Genomic DNA, 24,957 nt, shown 5'->3' with positions numbered 1-24,957 from the left:
TAGCATAGGAAAGGAGTAACAACGAAACTGTGGTACAAAAATGTAAAGCTTGAAACTAAAGAGCAGGGCTGTACTTTGTCCTAGGCCTACTAGGCCTGCAAATTATTGAAGAGTAGTTCTGTGGCATTAAGCCATTGTTCCTAATTTATTAGTTGTATTACAAAATCCTAGTTGTCTACTGTGGGTACATTAATCATCCCTACATCCTTGGCCTTTGGTTAATTTAAATATATTAGGAATATATAAACATTTTTAAGAGTGCTGGTTTATTGAGGTGCTGCGTGAGGCTCAAGGAAGGAACTTTATGTATGTACATAAGTCATGAAACACTATCTTGCTCTGTAAATTTCCCACAATCCTTTTCTTGCTGTTTCCTTCTCACTGCAGTCCTCCCCTCCTTTTTTCTCACAGTGCAGATCATTCCACAATCTCTGCTCTTTTGTAATCATTGGTATTTGCTAATCATTAATGGAAGAATATGTTTTACAGATTAAGACCCCACATAGCTTGTGCACCCTGCACCTGACACCATAATCCAATAAAAAGGGGACAGTACTGCAGCAATATATTAATAAAACATTGAATAACATAGGTGTGTCCAGTCCTTTTTTTGTTGCTGTTTCACAATTGACTCTCCTTTCTTTAATATGTCACGTTTTACACTCTGATTCTTCTTTTATGGTAATGTAAGTCTATATTACTTGTCCATAGCTTTTTGGTTTGACCCCAAGAGAACATTGTCTTTCTTTGTCGTCCAATTGCTGTGCTGCCATCTTTCTTATAAAATTTTGAGTGGGGTGTTCATGGAAAATAATCATTTAGTGAAAGTTGGACGCTGTATCCGTACCTAAATAGAAGAAAAAAGAAATTAAAATGATATAAGGTGGAAAAGGGAAATAAAAAAAACACACACACATTGTGTATATATATCTATATAGCTATAAATTGCTGTTTGATTCGAAAGTCCAGTGAGTGCGGATTCTCTTCATTACACTGTCTATATGTAAATAATATATATATATATATATATATATATATATATATATATATATATATATATACACACACAGTATATATATATATATATATATATATATATATATATATTTTATAAATGCCACACATATATATTAGTGTTTGTAGCAATTCAAATGGAATCTGGGACCAGCAGGCTGGAAGTTGAGATGTGGTAGTCTGGGCATGTCTGAGCAATAAAGGGGCAGAGTTAGGATGGACAATGGGTGTGTCAGGGTGTATTATATAGGCATTGTCGATTTGTTTCAGAGTTTGATTGGGTGTTTCCAGGCTGTGATCACGTGCTTATGGGCAGGATTTATTTGGTCCCTAGTTTCCCTTTGTGAAGAAAGGGAAGGACAGTGGGAGCTCTGCAGTTGCAAATCAGGAAATGTAATGTACATCACAAGATGTATTTAACATCTTGCATTATAGATAATTAAAGCTTTTAAAAGTGACAGTGCATAAGTAAAAGAGAAAAAGAAAAATATTTTTTTTTTTTAATGAACGTAAATGTGAATCATGAAACACAAGATCTGAAAAATAAGGTCATAAGCAAATGCTCAACAAAACTAGAATTTTCATACCTGAATAGATGTATCAATATTGGACAGTGTTGGTTGGAAGCTTGTGAAAAGCTGTTTTTAGATGAATCTAAATAGAGAAAATAAGAAAATGAGTTACAGGAACACAAATACTTTGGAGTCAAGAACCTGCCCCTCCCTTCCCTGCAGAGTGACACAGTGTAATCAATTTCATAAAACTGTTTGGGACAGCAAAGGCAGCTCCCAACCCATTAAAGGGTTGTGAAACCCAAATTTGTTCTTTCATTATTCAGATACAGCATGCAATTTTTAACAACTTTCCAATTTACTTTTATTATCAAATTTTCCCTCATTCTCTTGTTATCCTTCATCAATGTACTACTGGGAGCTAGCTGAGCTCATCTGGTGAGCCATTGACAAGAGACCTGTTTAACCAACAATCAGCAGCTAGCTTCCAGTAGTGCATGGCTGCTCCTGAGTCTTTCTAGGTATGCATGTTCTATCTGAATTATGAAAGTTTAATTTTGACTTTACTGTGTCTTTAATGAGCTTCAAGATTTCAGTAAGATGTAAGTTGCTTCACATTCAAAGTAATGGGACTTAGAAAAATATATTCGGCTCAATGGTCTAAAGCTCTCCGCTTTGGTGAGATTTTCTAAACAGTCTCGTCAGTACTGCGAGTTTCCTAAAATCATTTTAGTACAGCAAATTTTAACATTAAAAGTGTTTATCTGGGGGGCGGGGCCAGCTCTCATACTGAATGGTCGCACGCTACTGTAGCTCCGGCAATATTTTACAATTAAATATATACAGGACTGTTCAACTTATCTTAATTTGGGCAAACAATATGCCTAATGACCCATGAAATTGTAATAATTAGTCCAGGGATTGAGTGACCTGAGCGAGTGAAGAAAACCCGTTTTACGGAGCTTTGCACTAAGGATGCCGAGGAGCAGCCATACTCCAGCCCATGTGGAGACAGAATGTCGGAGCTACTAAATATTGAGTACAGTCTACTGGATTTGTTAAGTAACAAGTTACTGGAGGTTGAGCACGAGGTAACCTTAGCTCTTAATACATGGGCTGATAGTCATACGCTGGCAGCTGGGAGAAGTGGGGCTCAGATGCGTCAGCTGAATCAAGATTTTCCCAGGAGGCTTGAGGTAGCTGAAAATAATGGACCCCTAACCGCTATGGAGGTTGACGTTACAAGTACCGGGTGTGTTGCTTGTCCAGAATATAAACTATCATTTGATGACCCAGCCACGCGGATAGACGGTGAAGGAGGCAGAGCCGCACAGGACCGTGCCGACAAGACAGGCCGGATATGGAAATGTACCTAACTGGTATGAACAGCCTTGTCTGCCTAATGTGCCCTTGGAGCTTGGGGATGCCCAGATTACCTGGGAGACACCCGCCTCTAGAATGGCTGAAGATAGAAACGGGAAAGGCAACCCTGCTGCTGTGTCTGGCCTGATTATACAGGAAACATCTGACGCACTCCGGCCTTTTTCAGCACTACCAGTGATATACATGGTGTCTGCCCCAGTCGCAGATGTTTCCCTGCACAGTATGGAATGCATCTTGATTACTTGCCTGTATTTGCGACCGTGGCTAATCCCCATAATTGAGAGTCACCGGCCATTACACCGGACTTTTGTGCATCTGAGACTGAACTTTCTACACGTCTCCTTTGATGGGGGGACATCTGGAATCAGGTAATGCATATACTTTTGACTGCTGACAGATTGAAATTTAGGCCCTGGATTTGGCCGAGCCTATTATAGTTTCACGATACCTTGTGGGGTTCACTGTTAGCTATGGATAGTTCTTTGCCACTTATGTGTTATATCTGTTACTAAAATGCCATTTCTCTTACTTTTTTGGTTTAACTATATGTTATTGGCCTGACCTGGTTAAATATATATGATATAAACTTTAGTTTTAAAATGTTATGAGTGAAATGATAATAGTTAGAAGATTTAATCATCTAGAGCTACATAGCACAATTTAATGGGACTGTATAGTTTATCTCCATATTAGATATTTCTATAGGAAATTTGTTTGGTTCATTATATAATTCAATGCAATTCTAATAATGGTATTAAAAGGGGCTAGTTGAAACTCTATAATTCTTCGAGATAAGATTCTCATCTCTGCTCTATAACATGTTGGTTCTGCCGTCAGCGGCCAAGTCGGTGGAGCCTTATGTCTGGATAGTTTTGAGGAATCTTCTTAATATGTGCTATGTTTAGATGAGTTGCCTTGTCCAAGTTGCTAGTCCTGGTTTAGGATGTCTGCTATGTATATGTCTATACCTTGCAATGTATCTGTTACAGCATAGTTTAATGTATTCCAGAAGCCTATGAGATGTACCAAACATGTATATATGTAATGGTTCTGTTAGGGGTATAGCCCCCTGGTTTTCAGTTAAACATACTCCACTGTCACTTCCAACCAAAAGTCCCACCTATAAAAACATAATACCCAGTAACCTGGATTAATCCAATTGGCATACCCCTGTTTTTGTATAGTTTATATAGCTATTTACACCCCAATATAACTAGGTACTGTCTCTGGACTGATCTATGTGATGTTTTTAAGGTCTCTAAATATGATTGAGGTTCAAACCTAGTTTATTACATACTTTTATAGCAATCCTCTATAGGAAACAGCACTATATTCAATGTTTTCAGCCATTGATTGCTGATAGTCTAATGACATTTCAATACACATCATCCATATTGTTGTACTACCTTTACACACAGATTTTATGGATCCATTGGTCAAGATACCTTTTGAGGTTGACTTTACTTACATTGTATAGTATATAGGTCATTTGCTTGGCTGGCTATGCTGTATAATTTAGGTATTCTGTAGATACGTGACTTTTTTTTGTTAGTATACCAGCCTCTGCTAAGGTCCTCACCTCATCTACTAGACATAAGAGAAAATAGAGTCTAAAGTGTTTATATACATGATGTTAGTTAATATGTAGGTGAACTGTGAACAATTGTTATGTTAGTCAGCTAGATGGTCTAGGGGTTGGACATATATATATAATCTGTGTGAACTGGTACAAGCACGCTGATCAATAATTGCTCTACTTGCTAGGTCACTATTCTGCTTTTTGTTTTTTAGTATATATATATGGAGAGGCAGATAAACGCCAATCTTTATACTTTCGCCTCCTGTAAGTTCACGGCTGTTGGAGTTTTGGCTCCGCCCTCCCCCCCCCCAATTCTGGTTTACAGAGTAAGCAAAGGAACGTAGATTCCATCGTAATTTTCCCCTATTGTTTATTATACATTAGACATAAGAGAGCGGCCTTTGATATTTTTACCCTTTATTACCCCCTATGACAAAAATTATTAGGATTGTACTAGTCCCATATTACTTATATTTCAGAAATTTTTGGTACCAAAGAGAATATTTTTTTGATCTGGGAAATCAATCGTCATAGTTATAAAAGAGGTCAGGGATTAAATATACAGGATATTTGTTTCTATTCACATATGTTTATCTTTAACATGGTTTATTTCTTTTATATGATAGATGTGAATCACAGCCTTTAATTGATATTGTTATCACTATGCAGACGTATGTCTATTTGTATATCTGTCCTGTAAGCTTGTTAATGCTTTGTATGCTTTTGGACCTCAATAAAAAATTTAAATTAAAAAAAAAAGTGTTTATCTAGCAATGCAGAATTCTGGATAGGAATGAGAAACAGAAATGTTGCAATATAATGTGCGAAAATAGCCCCTAAAGATTTTGTGTAATTTCTCCCCATGACGGCAAATTTTTGATAATCAGGCCCATTTTTATAAAAAAACAATACATCAGGCATACGCTGTCGGCATTTATCATTGCACCAGCAGTTCTGGTGAACATCTGGTGCAATGCCGCCCCCTGCAGATTTGCTGCCAATCGGCCGCTAGCAGGGGATGTCAATCAACCTGATCGTATTCGTATTTTGGTGGGTGGGGGGTTTTTACTGTTAGGGGGACATAGTATTTTTTTAGTGGTAAAAGAGCTGTTTAACTTAGGGCAATGCCCTACAAAAGGCCCTTTTAATAGCTATTGGTAGTTTAGTATTAGATTAAGGGGTGTTTTTATTTTTATAGGGGTATTAGTTTAGGTTTCATTTTATTATTTTGAATAGCTTTGTTTATTTTTTTCTGTATTTTTACTTTTTTATTTTTTGTAACTGTAGCTTGTGGGTTGTATTTTTTAAACATAGACGGCCCTCTGGGCAGGCTTATCGCCTAGTATACAGTATCTCACAAAATTGAGTACACCCCTCACATTTTTGTAAATATTTTATTATATCTTTTCATGTGACAACACTGAAGAAATTACATTTTGCTGCAATGTAAAGTAGTGAGTGTATAGCCTGTATACCAGTGTAAATGTGCTGTCCCCTCAAAATAACTCAACACACAGCCATTAATATCTAAACCGTTGGCAACAAAGTGAGTACACCCCTAAGTGGAAATGTCCAAATTGGGTCCAAAGTGTCAATATTTTGTGTGGCCACCATTATTTTCCAGCACTGCCTTAACCCTCTTGGGCATGGAGTTCACCAGAGCTTCACAGGTTGCCACTGGAGCCCTCTTCCACTCCTCCATGATGACATCACGGAGCTTGTGGATGTTAGAGACCTTGCGCTCCCCCACCTTCCATTTAAGAATGCTCAATAGGGTTTAGGTCTGGAGACATGCTTGGCCAGTCCATCACCTTTACCCTCAGCTTCTTTAGCAAGGCAGTGGTCATCTTAGAGGTGTGTTTGTGGTCGTTATGTTGGAATACTGCCCTGCGGCCCAGTCTCTGAAGGTAAGGGATCATGCTCTGCTTCAGTATGTCACAGTACATGCATTCATGGTTCCCTTAATGAACTGTATCTCCCCAGTGCTGGCAGCACTCATGCATGCCCAGACTATGACACTCCCACCACCATGCTTGACTGTAGGCAAGACACACTTGTCTTTGTACTCCTCACCATCTGAACTAAATAAGTTTATCTTGGTCTCATCGGACCACAGGACATGGTTTCAGTAATCCATGTCCTTAGTCTGCTTGTCTTCAGCAAACTGTTTGTGGGCTTTCTTGTGCATCATCTTTAGAAGAGGCTTCCTTCTGGAATGACAGCCATGCAGACCAATATGATGCAGGGTCTGAGCACTGTCAGGCTGACCCCCCACCCCTTAAACCTCTGCAGCAATGCTGGCAGCACTCATACGTCTATTTCCCAAAGACAACCTCTAGATATGATGCTGAGCATGTGCCCTCAACTTCTTTGGTCGACCATGGCGAGGCCTTTTCTGAGTGGAACCTGTCCTGTGAAACCGCTGTATGGTCTTACCCATCGTGCTGCAGTTCAGTTTCAGGGTCTTGGTAATCTTCTTATAGCCTCGCCATCTTTATGAGACCTTGTAACACTAATGAGTCACATGACACCGGGATGGGAAAATGGCTAATTGGGCCCAATTTGGACATTTCCACTTAGGGGTGTACTCACTTTTGTTGCCAACGGTTTAGACATTAATGACTGTGTGTTGAGTTATTTTGAGGGGACAGCAAATTGACACTGTTATACAGGCTGTACACTCACTACTTTACATTGTAGCAAAGTGTCATTTCTTCAGTATTGTCACATGAAAACATATGATAAAATATTTACAAAAATGTGAGGGGTGTATGTTTGGAAGTATGCATTGTGTGGGTGCTGGTATAGGGTCCCAGGAAGGGGGAGACCTTGTCGTGGTCTTGATCCTGGGCTTGATCCTTTGGCGCCAAATGTAACCGACTTCCCCCAGTTGCGCTTTTAAACACTACTGTGAATCTGCTGGCGAGTGCCAGGTTTTCTGTGTGTCGTGTTGATAATGTTTGTAATGCTTCCCTGTGGGCCTGTCACCCAGGCTGCTCTGGGATTAACTGCCTGGGTTGCTGGGAACATTGCAGCGGTATGTCAGTTTTAGGGCTGTGGAGTTTGCTGTGGCTTAAGATGTGTACCCAGTCTAGTATGTGAGTGCGGTCCATTCCTGTATTTTGTATTTACCTAGGGGAGGTTACAAAAGCCTGTGTCACCCTGGGAGGTTCCCAGTTGGTTTGTTTGGAAGTATGCATTATCTGGGTACTGGTTAAGAATCCCAGGAAGGGGGAGATCTTGTCGTGGTCCTGGGCTTGATCCTTTGGCGCCAAATGTAACTGACTTCCCCCAGTTTTGCTTTTAAATATTACTGTAAATCATATATTTATAAGTAAAGAAAATGAATAAAACACATTCTATGAGTAATAAATCATGCTGCATTTACCTTTCCCTACCAACAAGTAATGTGTTGAATGCCCATTAGAGATCTAAAAGGCTTTTAGCTAAATATTCTAGCAAGCCTCATAAAGGACCATAAAAAACCAGCAGACTTTGGAGCAGAAGTAATAAAACCTGCAGCTATCACTAGATTATATACAGCAGTGCTTGCTGAGCAGACAATTAACTGATATTCTGTCATTCAAGAAGAAAAGGGGACTGAATCTTGGATTGGCAGTAAGTTGCAAACTTAGAAAATAACATGAAAGTCAAATTAAATGTTCATTATTTAGAAAAAACGTGATTTTAAGAGACTTTTTAATTGACTTTGTATTATCAAATTTACATTGCTCTTTTAGTATCCTTTGTCGAAAAGCATATCTAGATCAGGCTCAGGAGCTAGCTGGCGATTGCTGGCTAGACACATATGCCTCTTGGCATTGGCTCACCAGGGGCAAGATTACATATGCGGCGTAAAACTGCTAAAACCTGCGTCCCCCGTAAGTTCACCTCGCACATCGAGTGAATCATATAAACCACGCTGGCAGATCATATACTGCCATAAGTCGAATAAACTGGTGAGGTTCAGAAATGTTCGTAAATACACATTTCTGGAGTCGCCAGTGACTTACGGCAGTTTATGAACATGCCTGCGCCTAAGTTTTAAAAAAAATTACCCGTAAAATTTAATCCATCTAAAAAAAAAAACGACATGTAAAAACCACTATATCCGCCATCCCCCCACATCGCAACTACTAATAAAAGTTTTAACCCCTAAACCGCCAACACCCAACATCGCAATATAACTCAATACACTATTAACCCCTAATCCTCCAACCCCAACATTGCAAAGTACCTAATAAAATTATTAACCCTTAAACCGCCAACCCCCCCACAACGCAAACAACCTAATTAACCTATTAAGCCCTAAACCGCGAACCCCCACAACGTAAACTACCTAATTAACATATTAATCCCTTAACCACCAATCCCCCACAATGCAAAGTATTAAAATAATAACTAAGCCCTCTAACCTAACACCCCCTAAGTTAACCCCAATTACAATACGCTAACATAAAATAAATAAATAGTAACTACATTTAAAAATAATAAACATTTTCAAAAATAAAAAACTTTAAAAACCCTAACGTTACTGAAAATAAAAAAAACTACCCTTACTCAAAATAACAAAAATAAGATTAAATTAAAATTAAAAAAAATCTAAGATTACAGGGAAAAAAATACATTTTTCAAAAAAAAAAGTTATTTCTAATCTAATCCCCCCTTAAAAACAAAAAAGCCACCCCAAAATAAAAACACTCCCTAATCTAACAATAAACTATCATTAGCCCTTAAAAGGGCCTTTGTATGGCATTGCCCTAAAGAAATCAGCTCTTTTTTTAAAAAAATACTAAGTCCCCCCCTAACAGTACAACCCCCACACACCCAACCCCCCAAAATAAAAAGACCTAACTTAAAAAAAAATGAATCTACCCATTGCCCCTAAAGGGGCATTTGTAGGTGCATTGCCCTTAAAAGGGCAATCAGCTCTTTTAGTGCCCATGAAAATTAAAAAAAAAGCCCTACTATATAGTGTTATGCTGTTAGGGGGACTTAGTATTTTTTTTTTAAAAAGAGCTGATTTCTTAAAGTAAATGAAAGTAAATAGATTATGCGCAAACTTCAGAACTTTGGATATATTGCAACTGTGTTTATATTCTCCCCATAGACTTCAATGAATTGCACAGTTTAAAAAAAATCTAACACTTATAGATTGCACGCTAACCTAGCACCACGTGTGACCTACAGCGCTAAACCCAAAGGTAGTTATGAATATTTTGCATCCAATGTTCTTCACATAGAAGAAAAGTGTGAATATATACAAGTATATATATATCTAGAAATATAAATTTAAAAATACAAAGAACATTTTCCTCTAAGTGAAGATCATTGTAATGTAAAATATTTACAGTAAATAAATAGTAAAACACATTATACATATATAAATGCATAAATACACATGTATAAACATATCTACACACACACATATATATATATATATATATATACACCCATAAACATAGTTAGACATGATATATATATATATATATATATATATATATATCAGAAGAGAGAGAGCCGCACTCCTGAGATAGAAAAAAAGCTAGAATAGCTTCCATGCCTGTTCATTTCCATTGCAACTCAGGGTGCACACTCTTTTAGCACACTGTGCATTTTCACAGAAAAAAAATATTCTGTAGCATATCATTCCGACCTTGCCCAATGACAGTCCAGTGCCGAAATACCGGGCAATTCTTTTCTGAACCAGAGAAACAACAACCCCAGACAATTGTTTCAGCCTTCTGTGGGCCTCGTCAGTGAGGTGCAGCTGTATCTCTCTAAGGGCATGTGTGCAAGGAGTCCACGTCTGGTTTCCCCCATTACTCTTAGGGAGACCCAAGAGTAAGTTTTAGGGATGGGCGAATGTGTTTATATCCGAATTCGAATATTAGAAAGAATGTTATTGTAGAAATTCGATTAACATAATACAATGTTGTTGTTACATTCGAATATCACATTCGAATTCGAATATTACATTTATAAAACACAATTGTAGACTAGAAACACTATTTCGAATGTCACATTCGAATCGAATGTCACATTCAAATTCGAATATTACATTTATAAAACACAGTATTAGATTAGAAATACTATTTCGAATTCAAATGTCACATTCGAATCGAATATCACATTCGAATCGAATATCACATTTAAAACACAGTATTAGACTAGAAATACTATTTCAAATTCGAATGTGACATTCGAATTCAAATGTAGCATTCAAATTCGAATATTACATTTATTAAACACAGTTGTAGACTAGAAATACTATTTCAAATTTGAATGTCACATTCGAATTCGAATGTCACATTCGAATTCGAATATTACATTTCGAAATTGAATGAATACATAGCTAAACATTATATTATTCAAACAAATATTTTCGAATTTTATTGAAAAATTTGAAAACGAAAATTCGAAAATAGAATGTTAGAATGTTATATAAACATTCGAAATTCGATTCGAACAAACGTATCAAAATTCGCTTTAAATTTCGAATTTTTAGAAACATTAGCCCATCCCTAGTAAGTTTCATAAATATCAGAAGAGAGAGAGACGCACTCCTGAGATAGAACAAAAGCTAGAATAACTTCCATGAGAAGAATTGCCTGGTATTTCGGCGCTGAACTGTCACTGGGCAGGGTCAGACTGATATGCTACAGGATATTTTTCTCTGTAAAAAAGCATAGTGTGCACCCTGAGTTGCAATGGAAATACACAGGCATGGAAGTTATTCTAGCTTTTGGTCTATCTCAGGAGTGTGGCTCTCTCTCTCTTCTGATATTTATGCAAATTACTCTTGGGTCTCCCTAAGAGTAATGGGGGAAACCAGACGTGGACTCCTTGCACACATGCCCTTAGAGGGATACAACTGCACCTCACTGAAGAGACCTACAGAAGGCCGAAACGATCATCTGGGGTTGTTGTTTCTCTTGTTCAGGAAAGAATTGCCTGGTATTTCGGTGCTGGACTGTTATTGGGCAGGTTCAGACTGATATGCTACAGGATATTGTGCTAAAAGAGTGTTCACCCTGAGTTGCAATGGAAATGAACAGGCATTGAAGTTATTCTAGCTTTTGTTCACACTGAGTTGCAATGGAAATGAACAGGCATGGAAGTAATTCTAGCTTTTGTTCTATCTCTTCTGATATATATATATATATATATATATATATACACACACTAATGTTTAAAAGTTTGGGCTCACTTAGAAATTTCCTTCTGTTTGAGATAACATCAAATTGATCAGAAATACAGTGTAAATATAGTTAATGTTGTAAATGACTATTGTAGCTGGAAACGGCTGATTTTTAATGTAATATCTACATAGGCGAAAAAAGGTTAATTTTCAGCAGCCATCTGTCTTGTGTTCCAATGGCACGTTGTGTTTACTAATCCAAGTTTATCATTTATAAAAGGCTAATTGATCATTAGAAAACCATTTTGTAATTATGTTAGCACAGCTTAAAACTGCTGTGCTGTTTAAAGAAGCAATAAAACTGGCCTTCACTAGCTTCACTAGACTAGTTGAGTATCTGGAGCATCAGCAATTGTGGGTTCGATTGCAGGCTCAAGATGGCCAGAAACAAAGAACTTTCTTCTGAAACTCATCAGTCAATTCTTGTTCTGAGAAATTAAGGCTATCCTATGAGAGAAACTGGTCAAGAAACTGAAGGTTTTGTAACATGCTGTGCACTACTTCCTTCACAGAACAGAAAAAACTGGCTTAATAGAATAGAAAGATGAGTGTGAGGCCTGGTGAACAACTGAGCAAGATTACAAATACATTCAAGTGTCTAGTTTGAGAAACAGAAGCCTCACTGGTCCTCAATTTGCAGCTTCATGAAATAGTACCTATAAAAACACCAGTCTCAATGTGAACAGTGAAGAAGCGACTCCAAGATGCTGGCCTTCTACACAGAGTTGCAAAGAAAAAGCCATATCTCAGACTGGCCAATAAAAAGAAAAGATTAAGATCGGTAAAATAACACAGACACTGGACATAGGAAAATTGGATAAAAGTGTTATGGACAGAACAATCTAAGTTTAAGGTGTTCAAATCACAAAGAAGAACATTTGCAAGAAGCAGACCAAATTAAAAGATGCTGGAAGAGGGCTTGACGTCATCTGTCAAGCATGGTGGAGGCAATGTGATTCTCTGGGGATGCTTTGGTAGTGGTAAAGTCAAGGGATTTATACAAGGTAAAAGGGACATTGAGGAAGGAAGGCTATCACTCCATTATGCAACGCCATGCCATACCCTGTAGATGGCACTTGATTGGAGCCAATTTCTTCCTACAACAGGACAATGACCCAAAGCACAGCCCCAAACTATGCAAGAACTATTTAGAGAAGGAGTAGTCATCTGGTATTCTGTCTTTAATGGAGTGGCCAGCACAGTCCCCAAATCTTAACTCTATTGAGCTGTTGTGGGAGCAGCTTGCCCGTATGGTACGTAAGAAATGCCCATCAAGCCAGTCCAACTTGTGGGAGGTACTTCAAAACGCATGAGGTGAAATCTCTACAGATTACCTCAACAAATTGACAACATAAATGTGAAAGGTCTGCAAGGCTGTAATTGCTGCAGATGGGGAATTATTTGACAAAAAGCAAAGTTTGAAGGACACAATTATTATTTCACTAAAAACTAATTATTTCTAACCTTGTCAATGACTATATTTCCGATTCAAACTAATTTCATGTATGTTTTCATGGAAAATAAAGAAATGTCTAAGTTACCCCAAACTTTTCTCTGGAAAGGAGATCAGCAGACAGAGGGTACCCTGCAATTTTACCTAAATCTGGTCCTGTGACACTGGACATTTTTATGAAATATGTTATATATGTGTGTTTCATAGCCATACATGTAAAGGTGGCTTTTATTTTAAGGCTTCTAAAATATTGATCTGTGGCCTCCATATATTAGGAAGTTGTCTAACACTGATTTATATGTAAAGAACTAACAAATGCAGTGGCTCTTATCACAATGTAAAATTAAAAAAACAACAACAACAATTTGGTGTTAACTAGAATATTTTTTTTATCAGTTGTTTTCTTCTTTGTATTTTTGTTGTTACAATTTTGTACCTTAGATCAGCTAATATACTGAGAGATACAGAAGGAATTTGACTGTGGTTTTTCTCCTAACAAACTAGATGACGTAGTCACGGAGTAATCGGTTCCATCTCACATTTCTGTTATATACATATATACACTTCCCTGCCTGAACCCCAAATGTTAGAGAATGTTTCCACAAGTACCTTCTCTCGGGTCTCCTTTCATTTTATCATTAAAGCCACGGTTAATATTCCACTCATCATTGGCTTCCTCGTACCACTTGTCATCTTCATCTTTGGAGAATGCATCCCTGCAACAAACATCAAGACTGTCACAACAGGTGACCACACAAGTAAATATTTACACAATGACAGAAATACACAAGATGACAGTGCAGCCACATTGCCAAATGCAGCGCCATAATGTAAGCAAATGACCAGACGTACAAATGCAGCTTCACACAGTAACCAAATGATGACATGCTGCCTTACACCATAGCAATATAATCAAATGCAGCCTCACACCGTAACCACATAACCACATGCATCCTCACACCGTAGCCACCTAACCAAATACAGCCTCACACCATACCCAAATAACCACATGCATCCTCACACCGTAGCCACCTAACCAAATGCAGCCTCACACTGTAACAACATGTGCAATTGCAGCCCTCACTATAACCACGTGCAAATGCAGCCTCACACCATAACCACATGACCAAATGCAGCCTCACACCATAACCACACAACCAAATGCAGCCTCACACCATAACCACACAACCAAATGCAGCCTCACACCATAACCACATGACCAAATGCAGCCTCACACCATAACCACACAACCAAATGCAGCCTCACACCATAACCACACAACCAAATGCAGCCTCACACCATAACCACATGACCAAATGCAGCCTCACACCATAACCACACAACCAAATGCAGCCTCACACCATAACCACACAACCAAATGCAGCCTCACACCATAACCACATGACCAAATGCAGCCTCACACCATAACCACATGACCAAATGCAGCCTCACACCATAACCACACAACCAAATGCAGCCTCACACCATAACCACATGACCAAATGCAGCCTCACACCATAACCACATGACCAAATGCAGCCTCACACCATAACCACATGACCAAATGCAGCCTCACACCATAACCACACAACCAAATGCAGCCTCACACCATAACCACATGACCAAATGCAGCCTCACACCATAACCACACAACCAAATGCAGCCTCACATCGTAACCAAATGACCACGTGCAGCCTCATACTTTAACCACATAACCAAATGCAACCTCACACCGTTATCACATGTGCAATTGCAGCCCTCACTATAACCACGTGCAAATGCAGCCTCACACCATAACCACATAATTAAATGCAGCCTCACACCGTAACCACATGACGTCTCTCACTGTAATCACATGACCACATGCAGTCTCTCACTGTAATCACATGACCATATAGAGTCTTACAATGTAACTATATAACTAAATGCAGTTTCACACTGTAACCACATAAACACATATACGCTAACACTGCAATCGCACGACAACACAAACACATATAGCCTGACACAGCAATCACATGACCACATGCAGTCTCACATTAACCACATGACTAAACAAGTCTCACACTAAAGCCACATTGGGGTTGATCACAAAAATCCCCATAGACTAGAATGGTGTTTTTTTAAACGGTATATGGTCTAAAAATAATTACACAAATCTTACAAAGAAAAGCTTAATGACCTACATATGTGTAGCTTAGAGGAGAAAATGGAAATAGATGAAATAGCTGACATATTTAAATGGACAGTAAAGTAAAAATTAAACTTTTATGATTCACATGCAATTTTAAGCAATTTTTCAATTTACGTCTATTATCTAATTTGATTTATTCTCTTTGTGTCCTTTGTTGAAAAGCAATCCTGGGTAAGCTCATGGGACCTCAAGAGTGTGCACATATCTCTAATACTTTATGGCAGCAGTGTTTGCAACAATCTTTGTAGCAATGTTATACATAGTTGCAAACACTGCAACCATACAGTTCTCGATTGGTCTATTTTTCTATGTTAATGAAACAAACAAGCTTTCGTAGGGTAGTATGTCAAACTACACAGCCATGAATACTAAAGCAACTACTCACAAAATACCTTAAAGGGATATAAACAGTCTGTTCCTTTCTTGTTAAAAAAGCTCTAAGCAGTGGGTTATACTTAATAGAAATCATTGCAATTTCTATTATTTGTCATTTTAACAGGATTTTGCCCTTTATTTTTTTTTGTAAAGGGTCAAATACTTCCTGCCTTTTGGTCTCTAGAGGAATCCAAAGGAGTATATTTATCTTTGAAGTGTTGCTAGTAGACACCTATATTAGCTGGAGTCAGTTTATTGCCCATGCTCAGTAGAGGTCTTTTGCTGGAAAAATCATGTGACAGTAGAACATAAAGCAGTGGCTACACTGATCTTTTGATAAAGGGACACTGAACCCAATTTCTTTCTTTCATGATTCAGATAGAGCATGAGATTTTAAGCAACTTTCTAATTTACTCCTATTATAAAATGTTCTTTATTCTCTTGGTATCTTTATTTGAAATGCAAGAATGTAAGTTTAGATGCCGGCCCATTTTTGGTGAACAACCTGGGTTGTCTTTGCTGATTGGTGGATAAATTCATCCACCAATAAAAAAAGTGCTGTCCAGAGATCTGAACCAAAAAACTTAGATGCCTTCTTTTTCAAATAAAGATAGCAAGAGAACGAAGAAAAATTGATAATAGGAGTAAATTAGAAAGTTGCTTAAAATTGCATGCTCTATCTGAATTACGAAAGAAAAAAATTGGGTTCAGTGTCCCTTTAAGTGCTTATTTAGCAAGAAAACAAGTTGTTTGCTGTTTTTTTTTAACACAATCTATATCTTTTTATGTTTACTTTAACATATTTTTTTAACTAAAGGAGCACTATTTTAAATTGCTTTAAGTGCATTACAGAACCTTATTCAAAGTAAGTACTACTGCAACACAGTGTGTTAGTTCCAGAAGATAAGGGCAGACCTGTACACTTCAAGTTCTTGTATACAACAGCAAGCGTTGATTATAAACTAACACATGGGGGACGATTTATTAAGGGCCGAATGGCCCTGAATGTACCTGTTTCCACGCAAGCCTGAAGGATCGCCGGAAACAGGAGTTAAGAAGCAGCAGTCTTAAGACCGCTGTTCCTTAACTCGTCCACCTGCTCTGAGGCGGCGGACAGCAATCCGCCCGATCGCATACGATTGGGTTGACTGACACCCCATTGGCCGCGAATCTGCAGGGGACGGCATTGTACAAGCAGTTCACCAGCAATGTCGGGCGGACATGATCCGCTACAGTGTATCATATCCGTCCAACAAATAATAAATCGGCCCCTATGACTTAGTATTAGCGTTTTTGAAAAGAGACTTTCTTTTATTTTATAGGTTAGATGTTTTGTATTAGAGAGTTTACTATGACTTTTGCTATTTTTTTCACACACACATATATAATTATATATAACATATACAATAGTATTCATATATGTTCTGAAATCGTGTTTGTTTTTAATCACTTTCTTGGGGATCAGTCATTTTTTCTACTGTTCCTTATTTATATTATTGTGAGTGAAATTGTTCAGTTACCTTCATAGCATACATGTTCAATTGTTTGAGAAAGGCCCTTACTTTAACTTCCTGTGCTTTGCTCTGTATAAAAGAAATCCCACGGTGACAATAACAATGAAGAGGATGGCAATGGCTGCTCCCACTCCACCGTATAAAGCTGACTTAGATATTTTCCCTTGACATCGATCTGATGTATACAGGTATAAGTCTGTCCTTGGGCAACTGCAGAAACGCAAAGAAAAACCTGTTACAAACCCAGCAAAATTAATAACTAATATCATTTTACAGTGCCAGCATGCAGAGACATGAGACAAGTTCATTATTTTATTATTTTATTATATGCATAATATATGGCAACCTTTATGCACTATTATTGCAAATGATCTATATACAAAACAATTTTTGCAGTCCAGGGATATACTTGTTGAAAAGTCAGTATTATTTATCATTATTTATCATCTCTTTTGCTGTGACCAATTAGACCAGATATACCAAATATAAATGAGCCAAACATAAATACACAAGCCATAACTATATAGAATGTAGATTAGATTAGGCACTTCAACCTTTCACCGAAATTGGAATTCTCATAATTTTCGGAGTTCTATTTCAATAAAAGGAGGCAAAATAAATAATTAAAGTATAATATGATTTTTTTTTTACAACTATATGCCAAAACATTAGCTCACATTCAAGGTTAATGACCACTGTAGCTCCTGATATTCCACTGGATGTGCAAAGATTAGATCTCAGATAAGAAGCATAATCCCGGCAGCCTGTTATATCAGTTATATGCACAAACATCTCCAAGACTAAGTAGATGTCACCTGTAGCCCCTGTTATGCATCTGAGTACCAAAATATTAATTCTCTGATAAAGTATATTTAACCTATACCTTATATTATAACAACAGTATGCCCAAATAGTATCAGTAGATTCACCTGCACCCCTTATTATGTAGCTAGCTGTATGCCCAAATATTAGTCCTCAGAATAGGCACCTATCCCCTGCATCACCAAACTAGGTGCCTGTCCCCTGCAGCTGATGTTACGTAGCTGTATGCCCAATTAAAAGCACCCAGACTAGGTATCTCATAGTCGCCATAATTGAATTTTACTATATGTCCCTGGGGGGGTTTTGTCCATGGAAATGTCCCCTCTAGGAGATTTAGAGGGCTGCAGCTTAGCTGGGGCATGTGTGACACAAGTTAATGGGGAGGAGCTGTTGGTGATACTGTGCGTGCAGCGAGTACTCTGCTTCACTCAGAGTAGGTCTAGGCAGGGATTCTTTGCTGCTACTTCTCTGAGTGATCGATATTTAAATTGCCACAAATCAGAAGAAAAACACTTACAAACAGCTCATTCACACTAGGTAAGGAGCTGTGTTGATTTGTTGTAGAATATGGTTTATTACTTGGCTACTCTTGTAGATAATTAATTGTTTTCATCTTTGCATTATTTAGTCTGACAATAATCTTCACATTTTAGCACTCTGCATCTTACCAATTTTAGCATGAACTTTAAACAAAACCCCACTTCCTACACACAGTGTAAAAATAAGAAAATTGCTGTCAGGCTAAATAATAAAAAAAATCCTTTTTCCCCAGCAGCTCACCCAGTCCGGTGCTGTGCATAATCACACAGTAAGATCAGCTGCACTAAGTGTTTGCTGTGTCACTCTTCATGTTTATAGTAATTTGAAACACTACAGACTAGCCCCTCCCCAGCACCTCTGCCCTCAGAGTGCCATTAGGAGCCCAGGATAAATTAGAAAGCATTGCTGCTGGCTAATAGGACAGCAGATCTAAGGTAGTTTTATGTCACTTCTGTTCTACGTGTCTTTAAGCTCCCAGCTAAGCCCTGCAATAGTGTAAAATATAGGAAAGTGATAAAATATGAGTTGGACAGTTAAAACGAATTGATTAGAGATGGTTTATGTTTCATTATAACTTTACTGCAATAGTGCAAGAAGTCTTCTGGTTTTATGGCCCTTTGGAAGAATTAATGACTGCTAATAGTAAAAGTTTTTTAAATATATGTGCCCATGTGTTATTTGTTTAAATTAGACACTTTAATACATTTTGACTAGGAATTATTTTTATTATTTAACATTTTTAAAAAGTCTGTTTTTGATAATGCTTTACATCATGTAGCATCTGATGCTGTGTTGTAACAATAACCATATGCCCAGAATGTGTTCCAGAGACTGGTATTGTTAATACTGTGGAGTAGATGTAAAAACTTGGTGCTGTAATCTGAATAATGAGCTATAGATAAGTCTAAATTATACGATTACTATCAATTGGGTGGGTTTTGATCGCAGAACTGAGTGGGCGGAGCATTTAAACAGTAGGTCGTCATACTCTGGTAACCTGCTTCCTTGTTTTGCTGCAAAGTGTCCCTGGAACTTTTTTTTAAATGTCGGCAACTAGCTGACGTTATGTAGCCGTATGCCTAATTATAAGCCCCCCAGACTACGTAGCTATCCCCTGCAGCACTAGTTATGTAGCTGTATTCCTATTTATAAGCTCTCAGACTAGGTACCTGTCCCCTGCAGCTGATATTATGTAGCTTTATGTCTTATTATAACCCCACAGACTAGGTACCTTTCCGCTGAAGCTGATGTTATGTAGCTGTATGCCTATTTTTATAAGTAGATAAGTGCGTTTCGTTTCGTTCCGAATTCGAATTCAGACAAATTTGTCAAATTCGGAGCTTCGGATCGATTCGAATTTCCGAATTACACTAGCAACAAAACTAAACTAATCTGAATGCATTTGTAACGAATAAATCCAAATTAGTTTGTATTTATTCGTTACATTTGAATAGCCACGGACTAATCACAATTACACTCATATTGTACAGTACTGTATATTAGGTTATATTACTCTGCTAGCTCTGTGCAGAGCATATTATGTAGCTGGTACCTGTGACTGAGGTTGGTACTTAGGTGGCATCAGGGCTGTCTTTAATATTGACTGGGCCCTGGGCAAAAATTTTCTTGGGCCCCCCCCCAATGCAATTTCGCTCTCCACCCCAACATTCCTAAAAACAACTAAATATTTTTTTTTAAAATTATTAGCCCAGCAGTGGATTATCCACTGCTGAGCTAATCATTTAAAAAATGAAATAAATTGCAATATGTGAAACTGGACCTAAGCAGTACTAATAAGTAAATAAATATATAAATTCCTCCACTGTGGATTCATTTAATATTCTTTTGAATGTGATTCTGGTGTGAGGTTAGCTGGTTAAAGAGATTTAGGGCAGCAGCAGGAGCAAAGCAAGGTAAAGACTGAGGAGGAAGCATGGAGGTGCAGTATAAGTTTACTGACTGGAACAGCAGAACTACTATGGGAAGCTGTTAAATCTGAGACAGAGAAAAAACATAAACTATAAAAATAAACCTTACATTAATGTGTGAAGTATCAGCATGACACTATACATCAGCCACAGCAGCACATGTCACTTCTTTGCTAGAAACAAGTTCCCTCTCACCCTGCACTAGACAATGCTGCATGGGGAGGGGTGTGTGTGCACTCACTTATTCTTCCCACTGACACCTTTCTACAAAGCACTGTTCACCTAACAAACTTCAGTTAGTTGATCTTAGGGCCACAGCAGAAAGAGCAGGGCTAAGGGGACCAGCAGACTGGATGCTGTCTGTCCAAGGCTGCATGGATACAGTGTGAGATGAGTCACACAGCCTCAAGACTGAAGAGAGCAGTGTATGCAGCTGCACAGATGCTCAAATCCTCACGTGCTTGCCGCTCCAGCTTTCTGTTGTAGGCGCCTAGAGTCAGCCCTACCCAGAAACAATCCCTACCACCAGAGCAGTTACCTGGTAACATTGGTAACCCCAGTAGGACCTTTTAAGATGCAGTGGGAATGGCTGGATGTCGAGTTAGGACTTTGCATTCAGTGTTGCACAGTGCACATCTTAAACAGCACATGGCAATAGCTTGGCATGTCACATGACACCGGCTCGGTCCGGCACAGTTTTTTTTTTTAAATAAATATAAGCAGAGTACTTTTGACTGTGACAGTATTATGACTGAATGTGTGTGTTCCCCATGTCACATCAGCAGTCTGGTATGACCATAAAAAAAAAGGACTCTTGGGCCCCTCAACAGAAACTGGGCCCTGGGCAGCTGCCCCTTTTGCCCTGTGTTAAAGACGGTCCTGGGTGGCATGTGCTGTGTATTACACTAGTATTATGTACTGTATATTAGGTTATATACTGTTAGCTCTGTGCATATTGTGTAGCTGGTACCTGTGAGGTTGTTGCTTATGTTGATTCAGATGGGTTACACCTAATATACAGTACATAATACTAGTTTAATACACATCCCACCTAACACATACCGAACTTCTGAATTTACGAATTGAATGCGAACCGAATACATCCGAATTTATTCGAATCGGAATGAATCCAAAACGAATACATTCAAATGTATCCAAATTCGAATCGATCAGAAAACGAAATTCGAAAAAATCTGAATCAGTCCGAAACAAACCAAAACAAATTTTTTCACTGCGCACCAGTCTATTTATAAGCTCCCAGACTAGGTACCTGTCCCCTGCAGCTGATAGTAGGTAGCTGTATGCCTAATTATAACCCCCCCCCCCCCAGACTATGTATCTGTCCCCTGCAGCTGATGTAGCTTTATGCCTAACTATAACTATAAACCCTCAAACTAGGTACCTGTTATCTGCTGCTGAAAATATATATGTTTATGTCTATTGTAATTATAAACTCCCAGACTTGGTATCTCTCCTCTGCAGCTGATGTTATGAAGCTGTATGCCTAATTATAAGCTTCCAGACTAGGTATGTGTCCCCTGCAGCTGATGTTATGTAGCTTTATGCCTAATTGTTAGCCTTTAGACTAGGTACCTGTTATCTGCTGTTGAAAATATATATGTTTGTCTAATTATAAGCTCCCAGACTAGGTACCTCTCCCCTGCAGCTGATGTTATGAAGCTGTATGCCTAATTATAAGCTTCCAGACTAGGTACGTGTCCCCTGCAGCTGATGTTATGTAGCTTTATGCCTAATTGTAAGCCTTTAGACTAGATACCTGTTATCTGCAGTTGATGTTATGAAATGTTATGCTCAAATAGCCATCGGACCAGATACAGGTCACTTCTAACCTATTATTAAACTGTATGCTGAAATATTAACCCTTGTAACATATGCCTGTGCCCTGTAGCCTCTGTTCTGTAATTGTACATCTAAATAATAACCCCAAGACCCGTTATTTGTCATCTGCAGTAGTTGTGGATCGGCAATTGGTGTGCTGCACAAGAGAACAAGGAAAGTTAGGAAACATACATTGAACTACTCAGTGGTTATAATTTCCATACACAAATATGGGTAAAATACAATATATTATCAGGGATTGACAATCTTTACAAAAAGTCAGAACATTAAATAAACCTATTTAATAATTTTGAGGTATTAAAGTGTATAAAAAAAATAATAAAGATTTTCATATCTATTTGGATGGGGCATAGTATAAATTGTCAGTTCTTAGGGAAATGGACACAACTCAAAACAAGAAAATAAAAAATAGATTATGCAGCGCAAGAACATCAATTATAGGGACATGCAACCTAAAAAAATAATTTGTGATTCAGGCAGAGAATACATTTAAAAAAAAAAAAAGTTTCCAATTGACTTCTGTAATCAAATTTGCTTTGTTCTAATGGTATTCTTTGTTGAAGGGCATACCTATGTATGTGGAATGCATGTGTCTGGAGCTCTACATGGCAGCAAACACTGCTGCCATCTAGTCTTCTTGCAAATGTATAGCATTTCTCAAAGCTGAGCCTACTTGTGTGCTTTTCAACAAAGGATACCAAGAGAACAAAGCAAATGTGATAAAATTGGAGAGTTGTATCTGAATCATTAAAAAAAACATTTTTGGGTTTTATGTCCCTTAAAAAAACAAAAGCAAACTATAGCACATGTTAAATACCCTCTTTCAGATGCAAGATGGAACATTTTTTGTGCTGTATTTAAACGTTAATAAAATGTTTTGCATGGAAAAAAAAAAAGGTTTAACAAAAGTTGTTTAAACTTAAAGTGAGGCAAAAAGAAAGTGCATACTTTAAAAAAAAAAACTTACACTATGTTATGTGTTGCTCACTGGCTGATATAATTGGTTTAATTTTAATAGGCACAAGGAAAATCTTTTTTTTTTTTTTTTTTTTCATAAAACAAGCACCACAAGTTATTTAAAAGATTATTTTTAAATATGTTCTAACTAAGGACAAAAACAAAAGAAGCAGCCAAAACAGATGAGGTTTTAAAAAAATAAAAACAGCACCAGTTTAATAGTGTAGATGAAAAAAAGTGTGTACTCACAAGCACTGGGGGCCAGCAATGTTTATAACCTGACAATAGCCGTCGGTACAGTTTCTATAGGTTTCTGAATTCGTACTACAGTCAGAGATACATTCTAAACCATCCTCAGTAACTTTTGGGTAGAAAAATTCATTGACGTCAGATGGAGTTTGCTCATTGCAAATTTCTGGGGGAAAAAATCATAACTTGATCAAAAATAAGATTCAGATACAGAGGCATATCTCAGAAGGAAGTCTGAAGGCATGGTTCAGGTGGAGCCAAGATTGGCTGGGCTGCCAGTGGGTGTGGTTATAATTTCTAAGGTGTGGTAGGCTAGTCTGTGGTGGTGTGCCATGGAATGCATGGGAAGGAAGGGCAGATTACATTATAAATAAGTGTGCAGAGACTTAAATGGATACTAAAAATGCAATTTTAAGCAACTTTGTAATTTACTCCTATTTTTAATTTTTCTTTGTTCTCTTTCTATCTTTATTTAAAAATCAGGAATGTAAAGCTTAGGAGACGGCCATATTTGGTTCAGAACCTGGGTTATGCTTGCTTATTGGTGGCTAAAATGTAGCCACCAATAAGCAAGTGCTGTCCAGGGTTCTGAACCTAAAATGGTCTGGCTCCTAAGCTTTACATTCCTGATTTTTAAAATAAAATTAGCAAGAGAATGAAGACAAATTGATAATAGGAGTAAATTACAAAGTTGCTTAAAACTGCATGCTCTATCTGAATTATGAAAGAAAAAAAATGTGTTTAGTGTCCCTTTAAGCTCTCAAGACTGATTCTGAATATTAATTTATTTAAAACTAGATTTTTCACTCACTTAGAAAATTTGCCATATTAGGTAAATGAACAAGAAGACCAGACCAGCCAGGTCCCATTAATGAACAATTGTCCATGGCTCATATGACTAGGTTCTGCGCTGCAGTGACTCCGCCCATGGGTTGCCCTGATTTGTCTACAACCTCCTGGTGCCAGATATTAGCCAGGACATTTTAGGAGTTATGGAACTGAACATCTGCATGTTATAGTAACATGTCTTGATTAGTTGTGTCAGTGAGAAGCTGAACAGATTTAATAAAACAGTAGGTAAATCAAGTAATCTTACAACACTTTTTTGCCTAGGGATAAGCTAAGTCACAAACCTTTTTCACTTTTGGGCTCTACCTTAGAAGAGATGGCACCTCCAAGACACATTTCAGTGGCTGAAAGAGTACAAGGAAACAAGATACAGGTAAGTGTTGTCAGACTTTTGTAGATCTCCATATCTATTGGAGTAATAAGTAATATCAGAAAAATAACAAATGAGAGAAAAGTGATCAGGAAAACAAAGGCAAACAAACAATACCATTCACATAACACACACACACTATCATATACAAACACAC

The 24,957-nt window shown here is 37.8% G+C and overlaps 1 protein-coding gene across 1 annotated transcript in view; it reads right to left on the bottom strand.

The window, feature by feature from the left end:
- Positions 1-247: 247 nt before the first annotated feature.
- Positions 248-24,957, bottom strand: part of LOC128664660 (mucin-22-like) — a 67,125-nt gene continuing 42,415 nt past the window's right edge. The window contains exons 8-13 of the mRNA XM_053719471.1: positions 24,715-24,774; positions 23,582-23,747; positions 17,274-17,435; positions 13,752-13,858; positions 1,602-1,668; positions 248-847 (exon numbers count right to left, since the gene is read on the bottom strand). Coding sequence (XP_053575446.1) covers positions 802-847; positions 1,602-1,668; positions 13,752-13,858; positions 17,274-17,435; positions 23,582-23,747; positions 24,715-24,774 — 608 coding nt within the window. The 3' untranslated portion in view covers positions 248-801. The remainder of the gene's footprint in view (positions 848-1,601; positions 1,669-13,751; positions 13,859-17,273; positions 17,436-23,581; positions 23,748-24,714; positions 24,775-24,957) is intronic.

Source organism: Bombina bombina, chromosome 6 (assembly GCF_027579735.1).
Source record: "Bombina bombina isolate aBomBom1 chromosome 6, aBomBom1.pri, whole genome shotgun sequence".
NCBI classification, from domain to species: Eukaryota; Metazoa; Chordata; class Amphibia; order Anura; family Bombinatoridae; genus Bombina; species Bombina bombina.
Note: the sequence above shows the minus strand (reverse complement) of the source record. Positions and strands in the feature narration are given on the sequence as shown.